General features: G+C 52.4%; 6 protein-coding genes across 6 annotated transcripts; 4 read left to right on the top strand and 2 right to left on the bottom strand.

Moving 5' to 3' along the window:
- The first annotated feature begins 749 nt into the window (after nt 1-749).
- On the top strand, nt 750-1,903 carry LY79DRAFT_555669 (uncharacterized protein). Its single transcript, XM_060557948.1, has one exon. It carries the CDS (start codon nt 1,211-1,213, stop codon nt 1,562-1,564), a length of 354 nt encoding a protein of 117 aa, XP_060413556.1. The 5' UTR covers nt 750-1,210; the 3' UTR covers nt 1,565-1,903.
- On the bottom strand, nt 1,867-3,373 carry LY79DRAFT_633182 (alkylated DNA repair protein AlkB). Its single transcript, XM_060562210.1, has 2 exons — nt 2,817-3,373; nt 1,867-2,762 (listed from the first exon to the last, which is right to left on the bottom strand). Exons 1-2 carry the CDS (start codon nt 3,088-3,090, stop codon nt 1,999-2,001), a joined length of 1,038 nt encoding a protein of 345 aa, XP_060413555.1. The 5' UTR covers nt 3,091-3,373; the 3' UTR covers nt 1,867-1,998.
- A 422-nt stretch (nt 3,374-3,795) lies between these two features.
- LY79DRAFT_227992 (kinase-like domain-containing protein) lies at nt 3,796-5,255 on the top strand. The gene is made up of 3 exons (XM_060551649.1): nt 3,796-3,989; nt 4,108-4,783; nt 4,854-5,255. The coding sequence occupies exons 1-3, from the start codon at nt 3,953-3,955 to the stop codon at nt 5,134-5,136; spliced, it is 996 nt and encodes a 331-aa protein (XP_060413554.1). The 5' UTR covers nt 3,796-3,952; the 3' UTR covers nt 5,137-5,255.
- A 1,888-nt stretch (nt 5,256-7,143) lies between these two features.
- LY79DRAFT_228016 (uncharacterized protein) lies at nt 7,144-8,006 on the top strand. The gene has a single exon (XM_060551650.1). It carries the CDS (start codon nt 7,283-7,285, stop codon nt 7,814-7,816), a length of 534 nt encoding a protein of 177 aa, XP_060413553.1. The 5' UTR covers nt 7,144-7,282; the 3' UTR covers nt 7,817-8,006.
- A 6,965-nt stretch (nt 8,007-14,971) lies between these two features.
- LY79DRAFT_670204 (uncharacterized protein) lies at nt 14,972-15,436 on the bottom strand (the record flags this gene model as incomplete). The annotated part of the gene is made up of 2 exons (XM_060563752.1): nt 14,972-15,025; nt 15,293-15,436. The coding sequence occupies 2 exons, from the start codon at nt 15,434-15,436 to the stop codon at nt 14,972-14,974; spliced, it is 198 nt and encodes a 65-aa protein (XP_060413552.1).
- Nucleotides 15,437-18,112: 2,676 nt separating this feature from the next.
- On the top strand, nt 18,113-18,532 carry LY79DRAFT_555657 (uncharacterized protein). The gene has a single exon (XM_060557947.1). It carries the CDS (start codon nt 18,197-18,199, stop codon nt 18,512-18,514), a length of 318 nt encoding a protein of 105 aa, XP_060413551.1. The 5' UTR covers nt 18,113-18,196; the 3' UTR covers nt 18,515-18,532.
- Nucleotides 18,533-20,029: the final 1,497 nt, after the last annotated feature.

Genomic DNA, 20,029 nt, shown 5'->3' with positions numbered 1-20,029 from the left:
GGCCGGGAAGGGGGGGCTTAGGCGAGGCGCAGCCACCACTCTGTGGATATGTCAACTCAACCGTATCCATTTCCCCTCTGACTATAGGCAGAGGTTGGAGCTAAAAGTCAACCCACATAAATCGATTCTTTTTGTACATTTTTATTTGTTTGTTCATTTTGGTTTTTCTTGGGTAGCATGATTGGCACCGTAGCGGCGTGAGATATTGTTGGTGTCCCAAAAGAAAGGGGAATTGCCGTAATGAGGTTCTTTTACGGTCTAATATAGGTTATGACACTCAGTTGATCCATCAACGGCCGCGAACATGATCGGCTCACCACAAAATCTCTCTCAAAGCGTCATAGAATACAAGAAAGTTCTGGGAAACTTCTGTCTATATGGTTTCTTCGGAGTGGCGGCCATTAGGTACACAACTTGGTCGTGTTCGAACCCGTCACTGGGCAAGCTCATACTTGCCCTGACGAATATTGACTGGAGCCAAAATAATATGTAGCAATATGTTGTAAGAAGTATTTTCAATATAATTATATCTATATATTTTGTGCTCTTCTTGTGAAAGTGTGACATTCCATGGCCCTAAAATGGTGCTATTAAACTATTAGCCATAACTTCACGACAGCAGGAGCTCGATGCATTCATAAAGTTGCCCGACGCGCGCATGCTCAAGCAGTCATGTGACTGACGCAGAAAAAGAGAAACGTGGGCATCAGTTATTAAAAGCTCCTGAGCCTTGTCAGCTTCCCCGCTCCGGCCGTGGGATAAGGCAAATCCATCGCATGACCCGATGCATGTCAACGGCACTGCCAAGAAATGCAACCTTGCATGTCAGCGACCGCCGGGATTAGCAAAGGCTGTTCAGATTTTGATAATTTCTTTCTTCTATCTCGGTCGAGAAACATGCCCATGGGCTTACACGCTGCAGATCTACGACAGACGGTGTCTTGCTTCAGTAACAATGCTGAATGGAGCTGGGATGGGCTATTGCCTTACTTTAAAGAGGTTGTCTCAATTCTCCTTTTCCCGGCATGATTGGATGACACTGAAGGAGATCTAGGCATAGAACTTCTATCCTCCAAGCCCTAAGCTGGTCGAGCAGTTTGATATCAAGTACGATGAAAGCTTATAGGATAACACATTCGGCACGCATGCTTCGTTCCAAACGTTTCATTGACCGGCATTGAGCGAGTTGACTTCTTCGTAACATGAATCAATGCTGATGCGCGTCTTTCAGAACACGGAGTGGAGGCTTTCGGCGATACTGAACGGGTTAACTTTCTCCCCGCGAACGGTACATGCAAAAAGGGGTATCACTGTTGTCATTGGGGTCATCCTTACTCCGCAGCTCATTCGGCGCAGTGGCGCTAGGCCCGAAAGCCTGTTTGAGGCTGCCGGGATCGATGCCATGGTAGATCGCCCTGATATGAGACATAAGTTTGAAGACCATCTTATGAGCGCCGGCGCCACGTTAATGTGTATGGCCGGGGTACGGCCTCAAGTTGCTGGTGTATGGGATGAAGGGGCTGAGCGTTGTGGATGCCAGCATACAACCTGGCTTGCCTGGTGATTACACGCAGCATACTGCCCATGTCGTTGTTGAAAAGGTGAGTACTTTGGAAAGTTGACGTTGACGCTTATCGACTCTGCTCTGAAGCTGCAGAATTGATTAAAGCCCGGGCCAATAGTAGGTGTAAGTCGGCAAGGAGACTTTGAAACTACTGAAATATGTCAACACAAGCGCAAGGGCCCAGGTAGCCTGATTTCTGTCCTTTGAATAGAAATGTAGACAGTACAAGCCGGCCACGAGGCCTTCCGCCATACAAAACGATAAGAGAGAGAGAGAGAGAGAGAAAGGTGCTAAGAGAGCCAAGATTGTATCAAACAGGAGATGCTGGTCTCGGTGAAAATAGCATAGCGGCAAGAAAGATGGAGTATATTGGTATCCTTGGATCCCAAGCTAGGCTATCCACACACATATAGCTACCAATTGTATGCTCGCCATCAGTCTTTCATCTGTCTGACGTTGAGGTTTATCCGCTTATTCTGCATCCACCCATTCCATTCCTCATATTTCCCACCTTCCGCTGGCCAGTCAGCCAGATAGTCAGGGCATGTCCCCTTCATGACCTTGGGCACGCCATGCCACGCGAACCGGGAATCCTTGGTCATGTAGATGGCGTCGCCGGAGCGCAGCCGGAGGAGGAGGTACTCCTTACCCGTGGCCTTTGCTTCTTCGGAAATATTCTCGGGGTCGTTAGGCGCGATCATGAACAGACCGTCGCAGCCGAAACTCAGGCTGATAAGGCCCCTGTCGGTCTCCTCGCTGACGTCGCGGTGCATCATCATTGTGTCGCCAGGCGTGTAGAAATTGACGATAGCGGCTTGAGCGAGGGTCTCGGGGAAGAGGGCCTCCAAGAATTGGGCAATGTCTGAGGGAAACTGAGGAGGGCGATCTTCGGGATATATGCGGTTGGTCCAGTCGTACTGGCCGCCGAGGGTGACCCAGTGGAGCCGTCTCTCCATGACCTGCTTGATGGATAGCGCTTTATGAACTGAAGGATCTTTTGGAATGAAGATTGGTGTTTGGTCAGGCGGGTATGAGAAGAACGACTCAGAGGATCCATCTGCGTGTTTCGGATAAGGTAAGTCGTAATGTAGGTGCAGGTTTGTTTTGTGTGTCGGGACGCTGAGGTCTCGGTTGATCATCAGCGAGAGGAGGTTTTTCTGGACTTCGGGAGGCACCAGGTTCGGTGCGATGAGAAGGCCTAGAAGTTTTTAGTGACCCGGCCTAGAATTTCATTCCAACACGATCTACAAACCTGGCAGAAGCGGGTGGTAAAGAACGGGCACCTCCTGAAGTGTTGATGTATCGACCGCGGCCGAGCTTATGTGAGAGAAAGCAGTTGTGAGCTGGTCGACCGAGATCTTTCCAGCCACAGAGAATTTACCAGCTTGATCCAGCGATCTAGGGTCATCAATTGAATCCCCATTAATGAGCTCCTTCTGATCTGCCCTTGAGTATCCCTTCCACTGTGCCCGCATCGCCTCTGACGGCTGCTCATGAGCATCGAGCTCGACTATTCCAGCAGCCATTGTGGGCTTTTTGAAACCAGAATTACAAAGAGATGTGCGAGCAAGGAGATCTATGTGGGAGCCGCTATCGAAGGGAAAACAAAAATCTTGTAAAATTTTCCAACTAAGTAAATCCCATCGCCTTGGTGATAGTCTGAGCTCTCATATCTATCGTACGTCCCAAGAAGCCTCAGTGACTCTGCGGGACAAAACCGAGAGTGAGTCCGTGACCCCACCATCGGTGAGTGACCTTATCGATAGGAAGTGTCAGGATAGAGGTGATTATCGATAAGCCTTAGCGCGGGCAGCCTGTCAGGAGTCGGACGCCACAAGTTAGAACGCGACCTTGGGTACAGTGGCCCTTTGGTTGGGTGAGATCAGATCGCGCCTTGTTTTTCTTCATTGCTAGTAAACAACGACAACCAAGTGCAATTTTAGCACACCACAAAACATCGCCCATCGCCCACCGCCCACCGACAACGCCCTTCCCGCCTGGGCCTTTTTTGCAACCAGCGACAACATTGCACCTCTCTCTCTCTCTCCTCCCATGGCGATTTCTCTTCTTGTAGCGGCCAAATTCTGATCTTTTCTGTTGCCTAATCCCCTGCGTGCACTACGTTGCCCCTAGACGACGACGATTTTCTCCCTTTGGGCGGCTTGTTTGTTCCTGGAGAGAGACCAGCACCTGTGCCCCTCCAGACCCTGAGGTGACTACACAACGCAGCAGCGCCATTAACCCACCCCCACCAAACAAAGGTTGCTTCAAACCTCACCACTGCCTCCAACGTTCTTTCAACCAGCAGACAAGTCAAATCCATATAGCTCTTGTGTCTGCTTTCCCACAAATTGACCCTTGCTTTGTTAATTTCCTTGCATCGCAATCATGGAGAATTACCAGAAGCTCGAGAAGATCGGTGAAGGTATGCATCCCCTCTCTCACCCCCTTCCCAGACCTTTGCACTCCGGGCGCCGAATCCGGCACAACATGATACAAGACCACTCACACAAACAAATGCTAATATTCCCTCCCTCGTTTAGGCACTTACGGTGTCGTCTACAAGGCCCGAGACCTCCTCAATGGTGGACGCATTGTGGCCCTGAAGAAGATCCGTCTCGAGGCCGAAGATGAGGGCGTCCCCTCCACCGCCATCCGCGAGATCTCCCTTCTCAAGGAGATGCGCGACCCCAACATCGTGCGCCTCCTCAACATCGTCCACGCCGACGGCCACAAGCTCTACCTCGTCTTCGAATTCCTCGACCTCGACCTCAAGAAGTACATGGAGTCTCTTCCCGTCGCCGACGGCGGCCGCGGCAAGGCCCTGCCTGAGGGCAGCTCCGAGTCTCTGAGCCGTCTCGGCCTCGGCCAGTCCGTCATCCAGAAGTTCATGTGGCAGCTGTGCGACGGCGTCCGCTACTGTCACTCCCACCGCGTCCTCCACCGCGACCTGAAGCCCCAGAACCTGTTGATCAATAGAGACGGCAACCTGAAGCTGGCTGATTTTGGTCTCGCACGCGCCTTCGGTGTCCCACTGCGCACTTACACCCACGAGGTCGTCACTCTGTGGTACCGCGCCCCGGAGATCCTGCTCGGTGGACGCCAATACTCCACCGGCGTCGACATGTGGTCCGTTGGCTGCATCTTTGCCGAGATGTGCACCCGCAAGCCTCTCTTCCCTGGCGACTCCGAGATTGACGAGATCTTCAAGATCTTCCGGTACGTATAGCATCCCTCGCCAAGGGCCTTGCTTCGTCTTTGCACAACTCGCTAATATTGCCTCTCTCAGCACGCTCGGCACGCCGACCGAGGATGTCTGGCCCGGTGTCACCTCGTACCCCGACTTCAAGAGCTCCTTCCCCAAGTGGATCCGAGACGAGTCTCAACCTCTGTGCACGAACCTCGACGCTGAGGGCCTCGAGCTCCTCGAGATGATGCTGGTGTACGACCCGGCCAGCCGCATCTCAGCCAAGGGCGCCTGCAATCACCCGTACTTCGAGACCTACCCCGACCAGCACTCTGGCCAGACGATAAGAAGCAGCCGCGCCAACAACGAATTCTATGGCAACTAGGTGTTCCCCATCGTCGCGCACGCGGCCCCCATGCAGCAGCAGCAACACCAGCACCAGCACCAGCACCAGCATCAGCATCAGCACCAGCACTTCGACCACTTCTAAGACACCACTTTGGGAACCTGCAGCAAGCATTTCGGCAGCAGGCATGGTATCCGAGGGGGCTGAGGCCGGGGATAAACAGCACACTCTTTATTACTCGGTATCCTATATCTACTTTCCAGGATACTGAGAGGGAATGTCTTGTCTTTTTCTGGGTCGTTGGGTGGTCACCACCACAAAACAGACTTTTTTTCACGTTTCCATCGACTGGGGACATACAACAATTACGGGGACTGGTGAAGGGCGACGTGAAGCGTTTGCAAGTAGCCTGGCACTCGACAACACAGTACCCCCTTCCAGAGCCGTGACAATGTTGGGTCACTCAGACTGGTTGTCAGGCTGTGAGACGTTGCTACAGCACGGTAGGGTGTCTCTTGTAGCTCTGTGTTTGGCTTACTGGGCATATTGCGAATCGTAGGACGTGTGTCTTGTACTTGTCAGTGGTTCATCTCACATCAGACATCAGGGCGGCAGCCGGTCCGGAATGAACAAATCACCATAGTAGGACGACGTCCTCCCCTTCTCCCCTGTCCTACGCTTTGGAGAACTCGACTTCTCTAATTTCTTTTGTCCTAAATCTTAATGTACGGAGTAGAGATGATGCATACGGTCGGTTTCGGTAGGGCAGGTTAATGAAACAAAAAAAGAAACGTTTGGCATTCTGCCTTTCTTCCGCGAGAGAAACACAGTGAGCATTTACCGCACCTTAGCCCCTGCCCTCGAGATGTGATGTTTGACTAGGTGGTTCCAGACCAGCCCAGTCGATCTAGTGCTCACCTTACCCTGCGTCCCTCTGCAGATCTGGCGATTTGACGGGAACGGTGCACCCTTCCTGCATAAGCCTTGATCCTAGCCCACAAAGAGGATGGGATAGCCTGATCATCTCGAGCTAGGAGGTTGAGAAGGTCGACCCGACGCGGGATGTCTTCGTCGGGTATACTAAACGATATGCCGGCCTCCCATTGCCGGGAATAAAGAGTTGCCGAGCCGGCGATCACCCAAAACTCCATCATTGCTCACAAGCAGGCAGAGGCTAAGAGAACCGTGATTGGGGTTCTTGCAGCATCCCGAGGCCCCCGACTTGGCATCAGAATCTAGAAGAAGATTTCCCACTATGAGCTGGAGCATCGTATGTCTCCAGGCGGGACAGTCAAAGGAACAGGATACGTTCTGTTCCAGTGGCTTCGCTCTCTCTCTCTCTCGCTCTCGCTCTCGCTCTCAAAAGGCATATGATGCATTTGTCAAGGATCGGCAGATATATCTCTGTCGCCAATGTAGCGACCTAGGCCAGCTTCAACGCCTCCAACAGCCCGCATCTATACTCAGATATACGTAGTCCTCCCCCGGCACTAACCAGGCCAAGTCACTCCCTATCGTCTCGAGCGTTACTCTAGACTTCTAGCAGCGTCTCTTGGGGGAGAGGGGCTTGAAGGAACACGTGGGAATGGCAACACCACGGTAGACGGCCTTATCTCCCCGCCGCTCACGATTTCAAAGTCCGATGGGCGAACGAAAAGGGAGTACCTCGCAAGTGTTTTCCCCCCCGCCCCCCGCCCCCCTTTCTTCCCCGCTAGGCAGTCATTTTGCCTAGCACTTCGTCCGGAGGGGGTTCCATGGACCGCCTAGGTACGCTCGCCTCTGCTAGTTTCCGACGATGCGTAAAGCACGTGGTCCGGATTCGAATGTGTATGTTTGGGTCAACAGTAAGCAGAAAAAAGAAAAAGGTAAAAAAGGGGGGTTGGGCTTGGACCGGTTCCACGACCATCTGGCGGCCGTCAGAAGTACCGCCGGGTTCCTACATCAGCTCACTTGTCACGCCGGTGTGGAGGCTCGCCTACGCGGCAGTTGTCCGGGTGGCATCCTCATCTGTCGACAGCATTACGAACGCCCAACGGCAGGGTCGGATGGTGAGGGGTGGACGGTCATAGTCCGAGGTGTGAGGAGGGGGATGTGGGCGGTTGAATCATCCAGCAGGTATCTTTCTTTCATCACCGTTCATCGACTACGCGGGAGTGTAGTCGGTCCTCCGCGGAAAACCACATAGATGGCCGTACGCGTGGGTGTCTACCCGCCTTTGGAACCACCTCCTGGGCTTTCATCGCAAACGGCGTTTGTATGCCCTCCAGGCACAGAGTGTACATGCACCGGCGCATCACATCCCCCCTTCCCCTGGCTGTTGAACGGGTTGGTCTCTTTGTCTCGTTTTCGGTCTCGTAAACTCGCTACCCAATACCACGAAATGGTTGCCCTTTTCAGTCTCGTAAACTCGCTACCCAATACCACGAAATGGTTACCCTTTTCAGCGATAGCAGAAGGCAAGAGAGAGGATAGTGAGAGGAAGCGTGCTCCTGCCAACCGAGACAAGGAAACAACACAAAAGCGAACACTGAAAGAAAGACGACGTCAGGATGGGTATTCTGATATTGCGAAGCCTCGGGCCGGGCGTGTCTCTCCTCGCTGCCCGCCAGTTGCCCTTCTCGATCTAGGCAAGCAGGCATGCTGCACCACAAGCCGCCGCCCGCTGGACAGCATCGTCCCGTCCGCCGGGCTGACGGGGATCCAGACACAGATCAATTAGCCATTACAAAACGAGAGAAATAAGGACTAAAACCGAAATGTCGATCCAGGCACGCACCGCGGAATGAAACCGCAGAGCGGTACAGCGGGAAGTGGGCGGATTTGTGGGATCATGGTTCCAAAAATCGGATGTGCCGCATACACGAAAAGCGCCTCCAATGCAAATCATTGAAATGCGTCAGACCCAGGTCTAGGGTAAGTTAAACTGGAGGGGGGTTAATCAGGAACAGAGTGATGGGGGCTGAACAGGCCAGTGGGAGCCTAGGAGAGACATCGATTTAGCAGCCATCCCTCCTTCTAGAGGGTCTGGCCAGCCTTGGCCAAGTCCACGCTGCCGGTCCGTCGCGACGGGAGGCCTTGGAGAACTTTGGGAATAGCGGGATGTGGACGAGGTGGGGAGTGGACGGGAGGACTGGTGGAAAATTTCCGTGTCCGTATCTATCTATTCCTCATTCATGGTCGCCATCCCCAACTACAACCGTTTCCGGCGTACTTGATTTTGGGATGAAGGACACCCCTTTTCAGGGCAACAAGAAACAAGGAGGGGGCCCGTTTAGCTCCCCGCCTGAGGGAAGCGGGACGTCAGCAAACGACAATAAGCTTCCTCCGTCAGGGAACTTTTGCAACGAGCAGCAAGGTATTGGAAGGAGACGAGGCCCTAGGGGGGTATAGCCGTGTAATGGAGCTCGGTTCTTGGGGGACCGCGCGGGCTGGTATCGAACGGCACATCTCCAGGGGCAATCTCGTCATATACGCGCACTGGCATAGGTATGTGTGCCACATTGCCATCATACGTCATGGACGACTAACATCGACACCGGGAGCAGATCGCCAACGTCTGGAGCGTTTTTACGATACCAATCTTACGGGCGCAACCTTTTGACTCATCTGCTCCCCCAAAGCATATTTCTTACCTTAACCTAGTACCCGGGTCCTGTCCTTGGACTCGTCCGAGTGTAAGACAGCACCGCCGACTGTTTCTTACGTGCGAAACCAGGAAATCCCAGGAACCAGGTTTGAACGGGGGGGGGGGGGGGAGAGTAAGGAGGGCAGGAAATCTAGAAAACCGGAAACAGCTTCAAGTCCCGATTCGTAAGCGTCCCTCTCAGGACCTGAGACAAGAGATCAGTGAGTTCATGAACACTCCGACAGAGTTCCGAACTTGGTCGACTTTACCCCAAGTGGACAACGTGAGAGACATAGCCCTTCCCCGTTGAGGCTCTCGTAAAAGGTTCACCTAACCTGGCGGTAACGAGGGGCGCAAGTGTCCTTGTGTACCTAGACTTTTCTTTTTTGCATCATGCCCCGGCACACAGGACTTGACTTCAAAAGGGAAATAGATGGGCGGGAACAGCGGCTGTCATGCAAAACAGAGCTCTGTGGCTCACAGCTAGCATCATCACGACGCTGCGGGCTCTCGGGGGCTTGTGGAACGAGATCGCATGAGGATCGCGTGAGAACATCGTCTTCGACGCTGCCGCCATGGCCTATTTCGATGTGGGCTTTCTTCACTACGGCGGGTGGCTGCTTTGGTAAATATGTTTGGTGCGTGTGGCAATGGTTGCATTTGTGCCTGAGCAGTGATAGTGCGAACAGTAGAACGAGCTAGAAGGCAACGAAGAAGGGTTCTGGACGTCACCAGCGATGCCGCAAACGGGAGGCTTTCGACTTGGGACATGAGGCAAAAAAGAGTGAGTAGCAAACCAAGGTGTCGTGGGGCTTAGAGCTACCAGCACTTCCCACATGGAGGGCGTGAAACGAACGGAACGGAAGCAGATGTGATAAGGAATCCGTCTAAAAGAAGTAGTGCCTGTCTCGGGGACCTGGAGCTTGCGGTACGATCAAAGTCGGCACTACGCCTTGGATGGAAGGACGGAAGGACGACTGGCAAAAAGCGGCAGGATGCGCACCTCTAGGCTCCCGCAGGCGGGGACGATCAAAAGATGCTGTGGAGGCTGTGCCCGTTAGGTTTACAATTGTTGAAGGCTGCCATGTGCGCTGGCCGAAAGAGTCCCGCCGAAAGCGGACCGAGGTTGGTGGGTGGATGATGATGTGCAAAGGAAGGACCTTTTGTTTGGCTTTTGGGGTTCGTCTCGAGGGCGTGGGCAAGCCAACAATGTGTGCTACACCTGCCGGAGAGTATCCTCTCAAGGGGATTGAAGGGGGACGGACCATGTCTCGGTCTTGGCGGATGAGCCTGAACGCCGTCATCCAAGCTGTCGGGTCCATGGACTGGATGACGAGGAGGATGCAACTAGGCGTAGAAAGGCACAGTCGAGTTCCCGAAACGTAACGCAGCGAGTTGGAGCGGTTGTGCTGTTTCCGGGCATCTGTTGTTGTTTGCTAGCAGTTCAACATGCTCGAGGCGTCCAGTCTCAGTAGGGGTGACTGCGGCTGCGGGGCCAATGACGACTCGGGTGGATGCATGATACTCGCAGCGGTTGCGCAGATTGCCGTGGCTATTTCCATAAGAAGAGGACCGTGCAGCGTTTAAGTTGAAGCATGCCGCCGGGGATGGACCAATAGGCGCATCAAATGCCCGATTGACGAGCGCTTGTGAGGGAGGGGAGGAGGCAACGGCCTCCCGAAGACATGGGACAGAAGCCTGTTCGGATGATAGATGCGCGGGCGCTAGTCATGGCCGTGCGGCGCAGTGATTGATTGACCAAGGGATGAGGCTTAGACGACAGGACGCGGTTCCTGAAACGCAGCGCTTGGGGGCCACGACCTGCCAAGTACGGAGTAAGTGAGTACCGTATCCTCTCGTGAGATTGATAAAACGCTAGTGGGAAGGCTAACTATTAAAGGCAATACGCTAGCCAAAAACCGCTAGCGTATATCCACTGCGCTAAGCTTTATTTAGAAAGCGGTCAACTGGCTGACCCCACCTACCTTCTTGCCAGCCAGCCAGCCAGCCCATCCAACCCATCCAACCCATCCAACCCATCCAACCCATCCAACCCATTAACCCATTAACCCATTAACCCACCACAATATTCACAATGCCCAACCGCCTGCCACTAGGCGAAGTTAACCTAAATACACCACTGTTACACAAGAAAATAGGTAAAAATCCTACGCCTATTATCAACTAACAATATACACCAAAAAAGCCTATCTAACAAGTTAAACAGTCTTATTCTTAGCAAAAAAAAACAGAGGTATTAATTTACCTTAAACACTACTGCTACCTAATTAATTTATTACAGTAACAGCAACAGCAATAGGCTAGTAATACCCCCCTAGACCTAGCTAATGGCCTCTGCTGCTTAACCTTGCAGAAGGCTGCTGCCTACTTTAAAATCCCTCTCCTAACAATATCTAAGTAGTATTAATAATAAAATATAATTACTAGTATAAGCCTCTTTATTTATTAACTAAAGTAGCTAAAGATTAAAGCTAAACTATATAGCTACTTTTAGTAATAATAAGCCTATAATAAAGTTATTACTACTAGATAGTTTAAGCAGAAGGCCTAGGCCCTTTTTACTGCTAAATACCCTAACACCCTTATAGCTAGTAATCCACCTACCTATACCTACCCCTTTTAATTCTCTACTAGCTAGTTTAATAGCTTCCTTACACAATGGAGTATTTTATACCGCTAGCTTATAAAGTAAGCCTTAAAGCTGCCTACTAAATACCTTATAGTTATTACTAGCTTCCTCTACTTTAACTAACGCGTTAGCTAGCTATCACTAGCCTAGTAGCAGCTGCCTATTAGTAGCCTCTATTTTTTACCTAACTATATTATTAACTTTAACAAGACCCCTATACCTTTTAAATACCTTAATAGATCTATATAGGTAGCTAGGGGGTCCTGTACAGTAGCTAGCAAAAGTAACTATAGTAGCTAAAGTAAGTAGCAAGCTACTCTTATCCTCTATATCTTTACTAATAAGGTCTAATAGCTACTACTAAAGCTTATTTTTTATAGTAAGCCTACTAGCCTTAGTAGCTAAATAGAGGTATATAAGGGTAACTTATATAGTAAAAAGGTAATAGTTAAATATAATAATATAGCTTATAATAATAAGTACCTTCTTAGGTAGTAGCTAATAAATAAATTTTTTTCCTTTATAATAAAGTAAGAATACCTATTAGTTATAGACATTATAACCTTTTATAAGACCCCTTCTATACTATTATAACTTTACTTTTATTATATTACACCTAGCCTTATACTACTAAGTATAACCTTCCTCCTTTAACCTCTAGATACTACTATTAATAAGCCTTTTAAGTAGTAGTTATCTAAAGTAATAGATAAATATATATAGTAAATAGAGTAAGCTACTGCCTACTAGCCTAGCTAGCCTATTTAGCCTATCTAGCCTATCTAACCTATCTAACCTAGCTAGCCTAGCTAGCCTATTAAGTAGTCTACATTAATAAAACGCATTATAGTTACCTATACTATTATAATAGCTGCCTATTGCCTAGCTAGAAGAAGTAAGATAGTCTAGTAATCCTTTCTTTAGTGTAAAATTAGTAGTAACCTAGATAAAAGCAACATTAACAAGATTTAGATTAAGGATATACTAAACAAGAAGATATTATAAGATAATTAGGATAACTTTAACTATAACGCCTATATAAAGAAGGAAATAACATAAGAAGAGATATCTAACGTTAATATAAATAACAACTACCAAGAGTATATATCTCTAGCTGAAGATGTCTAGTAACCTATCAGAAATAGTTTAACAAGGCTATAGGAGATCTAGAGTAGGAGGAAGGGAGGAAATCCAATGTTAACCATAAGTCTGTTTGCTGGCCCTTGCCACCTAACTTGCTGCTAACGTACATGACTAACCCCTGCTTTTGCCACTTCTAGATCCCTGTTTCTGCCAGCAGACTATACCCCTCACAGCGACCGTCAAAGCGGCCGCCATACCTCTTGCCGACTAGCGTTTTATCAATCTCACGAGAGGATACGGTATGTGAGAGAAAGAGAGCGGGCGGTTCGTCGCTTGTTCTCAACGAGACTATTCCTTGCTCTAGCCAATGGCGAGGTCGAGGGGCTTTTTCTCGTGACCGATGGGGATAAGCAGCCTTGCAGCTCCCAACACCGGGCACTAAACCTTGGCCTCTGGAACTCGATCTGGCCCTCTTGATGTCATGCGGGAGCCTTCTTGGCTGTTAATGGGAGCCGGAGGGGTCTGCGTAGCAAGGTGGAGGCGCCCAAATGCTAAACAGCACCGGAGCGTGGAAGGCAGGTCTCACATTTTTTCGAGATAGAGTATATGCTTTTTCTCTGGTAGGTGTTTCCTGGCGTTCCTTAGGCGGATCGGCGTTGAGGTTGACTCAGTTCCCAAACAGAAACAGCGCCTCGGCGTCGTGCCGCCGAGGGGTCGCAGAAGACACCGTCAACGAGGGTCGAGGACGCTGTAGTTGATTGATGCGTGTCGGAGCTGCGGCGGCTTTGGTCAAAGAACCAAGGCAGCCGGACGGGCGCCACGCGTCGGCAAGCGAACGCCGCGGGCGGCTGGTGAATGGCTCACTCGTCGCAATTTTTGCAGTGCACTTCGCGTCCCTCGGGACAGTGAGAGTCGTACGGAAAAAAGGCTTGGCGGGCCTGCCGCCGGGGTTTCTTCTCAGGGTTTTTCGGACGCGGGTTTTCGTCTTATGTTGTGACGTTGGATGTGACTGCACCGCTGTGGCGTTGCTGAGCTCGAGATGCCGAGGGGCTGCTTCTTTTGCGGAGACGCCAGCTCGTAATCCGATGGCCCGTGGAGTTCAGGGGACACGACGCAAATGACTACCTGAGGTAATCAAGAGTCTGGGGGGGGGGTTAGGTCTGGGAAGTGGCGGGCTGGGTGACGATGCAGGTCCCATATTGTGGCTGATGCTTGTGGCAGCAGGGCCCGGCCGAGAAGCAATCCGGTACGAAGTGCTACGAATACCTACATACCTACGGATACACAGTACAGTAGGCAGTGTAGGTATACATAGTATACAGGCAGCTGGAGCAAGGGGACGCCGACGCAGGCAGGGCAGCACAACCCCTGAGGAGTGTGAACGGGAGACTTGTCGATCAACTGACTAACGGAGCCGAGGCCGTCGATCAGCGATTGGGATGGGATGACAGATTGCGAATGCGCACGCGCCACACCTTACAGTCCCTGCTGGGCGAATAGGCGTGTGCGAAAGCCCCTGGCCGGTACAGGGAAGGGGGGCGTGTGCTTCGAGCATGTGTGGCTCAAATGGGAGGGGCCGGTCTATGCGGGGTACTCAGGCTGAGGCAAAGGGCATGGGACATGCATCGAATGAGCTGGCGCAGCTAAGGGGACGCGACACCTTCACTGGTTCGTCGTTTCTGTGGCCGCATGAATCTGTATTGAATAACATGTCCGTTGCGGAGATGACTGCACCATCTGTTGTGTTAAGCAAATGTATGTCTTTGGATGACCTATCTATCCGAGTCGCAATGCGGCATGGCACTATGGTTGCCCTTGTTCAATAGAGGAAGATACGGTGTGCCCTTGGCAAATTTCAGCCACACATTGTCTCGAGACCCAGCGACCTTGTGTGGTCCGCGCGGTGACGCACGATTGGCGAACTCGTACTGCTGGGGTGGTCTTTGGTCGGCATGCCCTCTGGCCAATCGTGGTGCTCTTATGAGCATCACTCGGAGGGGTCTCCGACGCACCAGGACCGATGCGGCAGGGTCTCCCGGCATTCGTGGAGACGCGGTTCGACAAGGAGGGAGGGAGGGAGGGAGCTGAAGCCTGGGAGCCGTTCGTTGTCGAGAGGGAGAAGGGAGACGGTAAAAACTACCGTCGGTGCCGAAACCATTTCGACGTGCGGATGGCGAATGGGACACTGCAATAACGCAGCCGGTTGATTTGGTGCACAACAAGAAATGAGCCAGGCCCTAATGCCAGGCCGACGATAGTGGAAGAATGAAGAGGTGTTGGTGTTGGCTGGTGGCCATGGTGGCACCCCTGCATGTACTTACCTACATCATACTTACAGTACAAGGTCCATCGGCCAACCCCCTGAATCTTGTGTCTCGCTGTGCATAGTAAACCGTCGGTGATGCACTGGCTCACTCGCTGGTGTTTGGGCAAGCCACGTAACTCGTGTTTCTGTCCCCACTGCATCGCAGACAAGAGGTTGCATGCAGGCCGGGCCCGTCATTCAGGGGGAAACTTCAGCTCGACGGCATGAGCTTGGGCTGTTGCAGAACTCTCAAGCGTGATGGCATCTGAGCACGCAACGCCTCGATGCATGGGTGGCGGTCGTTAGTATAGTGTAGTCCTGCCCGAGATAAGTGCTTGCCAAAAGGTGCACCCCCAGATCCATCAATCCAACTGACGCCGCCGCAATGGGCAGTAGAGGCCCTTGACTTGATTAACATCTTGGGTTCTGATGCGGGCTACGAAAGGAAGGAGGGGATGCAATTTGGGTCAGACTAGCTCGCCTGGTACATCCGGCTGACTGGCTGGGGACCAGCGGGTCATGGCGAAGCCACCGTCGCAGGAGGGAATTCTGAAATTTTCCATGGCGCGGGGCTATCGACGCCGCCGCCAGTAGAGCTCGGGCGTGTAATAGCAGTCGACGGCGTCTTTGCCTCCTTGTCAGCTGCCATCCCATCTTCTTGCAAACTGGTCGCCATTTCGGACGAGAGTTTGTACGGATTGGCGATATACAGATAGGTAGGTAGACCGGCGCTGTTGTCAGTGCTCGTGTTGGCTTCCCTCCGAGCCAGCCAACTTGATCATCCCCTCGCGTTCCCAGCCTTTACCCTGCGCTCGGGCGTGCGTCAGTCCACCGGTCGCACTAAAAAGAAAACGGAAGGAGAAAAGGGGATATGATGATCCAATAAAGTGATCCCGGCCACGATCCAGGCACACGTCGAGCCCAAGGGGAGGAGGGATGCATTCGATTGGGAATGAAAGGCAGACGCATGAAACCGTAACGTGGGGAACGATCTACCTCAGGGAACGATAGTCACAGACGATGCCAGCGATGACCGATAGGTATTGCCACCAGTAGGGTTTCCGCAGAGAGATTGGTACCGGTGGAACGAGCACGTTCCCTGCCACGGTACGGCCAGGCCTCTTGTCAATTGCGGGAAGGGAGCGATCAGTCATGCGAAGCCGAAACCTTGACTTTGGGCCGATGATGGGGGCCGTGCCTGTTGGCAGCTTTGGCAGAGACAGATTGCTCAACCGGTAGGCTCACCAGGGTCTAACCATCCCGTAAGCGTTTTCGGGGCAGGGAGAAGATTGGACGAGCTCCGCCATGGAGATGCTGGTATGACTTCCTAAGTCCCCAAGATTTCAGTGGGTGGCAAGCTGCAGTAAAGCCACGGGATGAAATGGCCCCCTTCGCCCTTTTCATATACCTAGGTAAGTGGGCATGCGCCAGGCTCTGGAATGTTTGGCTGATACCTACCTACACTACGGTACCCCAAGAGCCCGACAAAGAAGCAAGCTTCCGAGTGACGCTTGAGGTTCGTGGGGTGGTAGGTAGATGCTGCTAGCTGGACTGGGCTAGTCAACGTCTAAAACCTCTTTAGGCCGATGACTGGCCACTGATGAGCATGTCGGTTGGTCACCGGGGCAGGAAGGATTGGTCAAGGTTAGGCGACTATCCTTCGTGTTCCCGTTAGCTGACGGTTAAGCTGGTGACAGCCATTGTTCAAGGTCCAGGGAGTGTCTCAGAGCATAATGGTGATGGCGTTGAATGTTTCGTTTCATCAGGGACACCGACCGCTTAGCGTTTTGCGACGCCCGTTCTGCTGCTGAACTGCTGATGTAGTATGGGGACCGTCAATCATGGTGGGTTTGGAAAACGGTAAGATTGGCCAAGCCGGATTGGCTACGCTGTGCTATGGTTTGCGGGCGCGGGTCCTGATTCGTGTGTTTGTAAGCCAGCGCGGGCATTGGTCTTTGAAAGATACCAAAGTCTAATGCATGTGGCTCCTCAGTCGTTAAAGTCTCGGACGCGAGGCGGCATCATGGAAGAAAAGCTGTATCGCGTACCAAATCGGCGTTGGCCGCAGCGTACATGGCTTTGATGGACGACTCTGGCGTCCCGTGTGCAGGCCAGAGTGTAAAAACACTGCCAAAGAGGCCCAAGCAGGGCGCTTGATTGTTTGCCGGTTGACCCGATCATTTGCGACGATGCGACAGGCCTCGCTGCAGGACTGTTAATGCTGCCAAATGCGGCTACGGAAGCGACGAGGAAGGAAATTGCAGGCAGGTAGCAGAATCGTCTCTCGATGCAGAGTAGGCAGCACAGCTAGACCTGGGCGGCAGCCCAACAGCGGTTGAATTAGATTGGAGTTGGTCCACAGTCCACGGAGAACAGCGGGTGCCACAAGAGGCGAGGGGGAAGGCGGCGGCGCGTCGGCGTCTGGTCAAGAAAGGTCGGTCGCGAGCGACGCGGGCCGGTTGCTTCCAGCGGTCGGCGACCACGCGGCGTGGTGCTAGATGTGGATTGGCCATGTTGTCGCACGTCGACGGCCCCGTCTTGATCAGGTAAGGCGAAGAGGCACGGCACGTCGATACGCTGTTTCAGTGCAGGGGGGCAGAAAATAAGAATAGCAGCGATTAAACGCCCATTGGACCAGGCGCCATACTTCGTACGGGAATAGATGAAGAAGGGGGGGGGGGGGGGGGGGGATAACGCGGATCCGAGTTCGAGTCGACAGAGAGCCCTGTTCTTGTTGCTCTTGGCCTTGGATCGATTGGTGTAGAGATGGAGGGAGAGCTGCCTATCGCTTGTTTCATCTGCACAGTCAGCGGAAGACGCAGCCACCAATGAGCCGCGTGCATCTGTCGTGTCGTGTCAGTCGAAAGTCTTTTGGGAACGACGTCCCTGAGCCTGACAGGCGGGCTGGGGTGAAGACGGGAGCAAAGCTGACGTGCTGCGTGCGTTGACCTACCCCGGCCCTATTCTGTATGCTTTGATGTTGTTTTTTTGGGTGTTGAGCTGGCGGCTGATGAGTGGTTTCTTCCTTCGCCAGTGGAGGCAGGCACGAGGCAAGGGAGAGAAGAGGAGGAGCAAGGTACGTACCTAGGTAGTTGCCTACCGGTAGATGTCCATCGTACGTCGTCGTGGCTTCGGTGGTGTTCGTATGTGCCGTCGTTGGCCAGTCAGACGGCAAGAAGCCACGGTCCAATACGAGAGAGACAACCAACCAGAACGACGCATACCGACCAGGCCAGCGCAGACTAAGCTATCTATCTACCTACGCGCTACCTACCTACCGGGGTAGATAGATAGTGTATACCGTGAATGGGGAGAATAAACGAATGGCTGGGGACGGGTTAAGCTGGTTTCTCCTCCATTCCTTTTTTTACCCGTGTGAGCGTGTACTTTGCTGATATTTGCTGCAGCCAATGTTCCCGCTGCTGGTACGAGAGACATGGGCCCTTGCTTGTGGGATCGTGTCTTGATGTTTCTGCAATTACTGGCTGAAATGGCATCGATTCCGGTGCGAAGCGGAACTGGGGTGGACAAGGTGGCACTACCGACCGAGTTGCGATGGCCAGTCAACGGTCTGCGTGAGACACTCAATAAAGTTGGTTATGGTGGTCGCCGTCGCCGTCGACAACCAGCGGGTCACGTCCTGCAGCTGCTTCGGCCCATGGCAATGTCGATTCCTTGGTACGGGGAAGCAAGCAATCTTGCGTGGTCTGAGCCAGCACCCGGGGTGGTCTTGGCCTTGCACTTGCAAAAGTAAATATATCCAAAGTCATCCCTCACCTCGACGCCTCTTGCACTATAGTCTTCATCCCTGTGTCCTCCTCCCTCTTGAGTCTCGAGTTTTGTCTGACAGGACTTGACTTTGATTTTTTGATTTTTATTAATTCGGTTGCATCATCATCATCATCGTCGTCATCGGCATTCGAGGGTTGTTGTATAGAATACGATAACCGACCTAGCTCTTTTTTCCGTCTCCAATAGCGGCAGCATCGTTGACCGAGCTTCACCGCCGTCCATCGCAGCCACCGGTCTACCACTACACCGAGGACTTGCCTCGATTCATCTGTATCAACAGCCGGCCCGGCCAGTACGAATCAGATCTGTTCTGTCATTTTGCACACCCCTCGTTGCGGCTTTATTGTCGACTAACCCGTTCATTTGCTCGACACTTGGTTTCTCGTCCGATCTACCCTTACTCAATTTGAGACCCTCCGTTGCCGGTCATCGCGTCTCTGTACCCAAGCTCCTTCCCCCTTCCAACGACTGTGCATTCCAATCGGGTGTCTCTGTCCCACAACAGCTAGCTGCGCACCCCACTCCGGTGTACAGCGCCTTCCGCCTGCTGCACTCGCACAGTCGCTCCCTCCTGCTGCCCCTCCGAACCAACAACACGGAGAAGTTGGAATCGAATAGATTCTTTTCTTGTTGGATCTATTGAATCTTTTCATCGTCACTACCCTACTGTCGCATATCCCTCTCTTCCTCGTCCTAATCCGCTCACGCGAGTCTAAATTAAAAAGGTCGAGCCAGCCGCGTCATCCCATCAGTCATCCTTACCACCATCATCGGCATCGTCACCACGAAACATCACCCAGGCATTTTTCCGTGTCCTTGTCTCCCCTACATTTCCCGCCCGAGGCACGTCGCTCCAGATCCTCGAGCCCACCAACTCGATACTCGTGCGTCAAGTTTTGCATCAACAAGGTCAAGACTCGCCACGCCACCAAAGCAGCACCTTACCCCCATTGCGTTCAATTCCGCCTTCGATTTCGCCCGAAAGCCTCGACCCTTCGACAATAGCGTGTGTGGTCTTGAATCAACCCCATCCATCCAATCCAGTCGACGCCATCTGCCCAACTTGGAAGACCCCTGCTTGCGGCTTTCCATTCGCGGAAGACGACCAACACCGCCTCTCGCCCAACTGTCCTGAACCTGCACTTTGCGAGTCAACAAGTACGGGCTACCCTGTCCACCCCACAATCCCGCAGCCACATCTCGCGTACCATCTACTCTCCCCATCGCTTCATCTATCCGTGGAAAGCAGGCTCGCCTCGGAAACGCGCATTACGAAAGCCTCGCCCTCTGGCCATCCTAGCACGTTGCTCAAACCCGCCTCTGGAAGTTGGTCGACCGTCGTCATTTCCGACTCTCGTTCATTGCCTCTTGGGTTTCTTGTCGCATCAAGATATTCCAGACTAGGTCTATCCCGAACCTTCACGCTTTATCCGTCTCGCCTTGGTTCATCTTTAGCAACACGCTGCCGGACGAGCTC

This window comes from Colletotrichum navitas (assembly GCF_030913465.1).
Source record: "Colletotrichum navitas strain CBS 125086 chromosome Unknown LY79scaffold_34, whole genome shotgun sequence".
Lineage (NCBI taxonomy): Eukaryota > Fungi > Ascomycota > Sordariomycetes > Glomerellales > Glomerellaceae > Colletotrichum > Colletotrichum navitas.
Note: the sequence above shows the minus strand (reverse complement) of the source record. Positions and strands in the feature narration are given on the sequence as shown.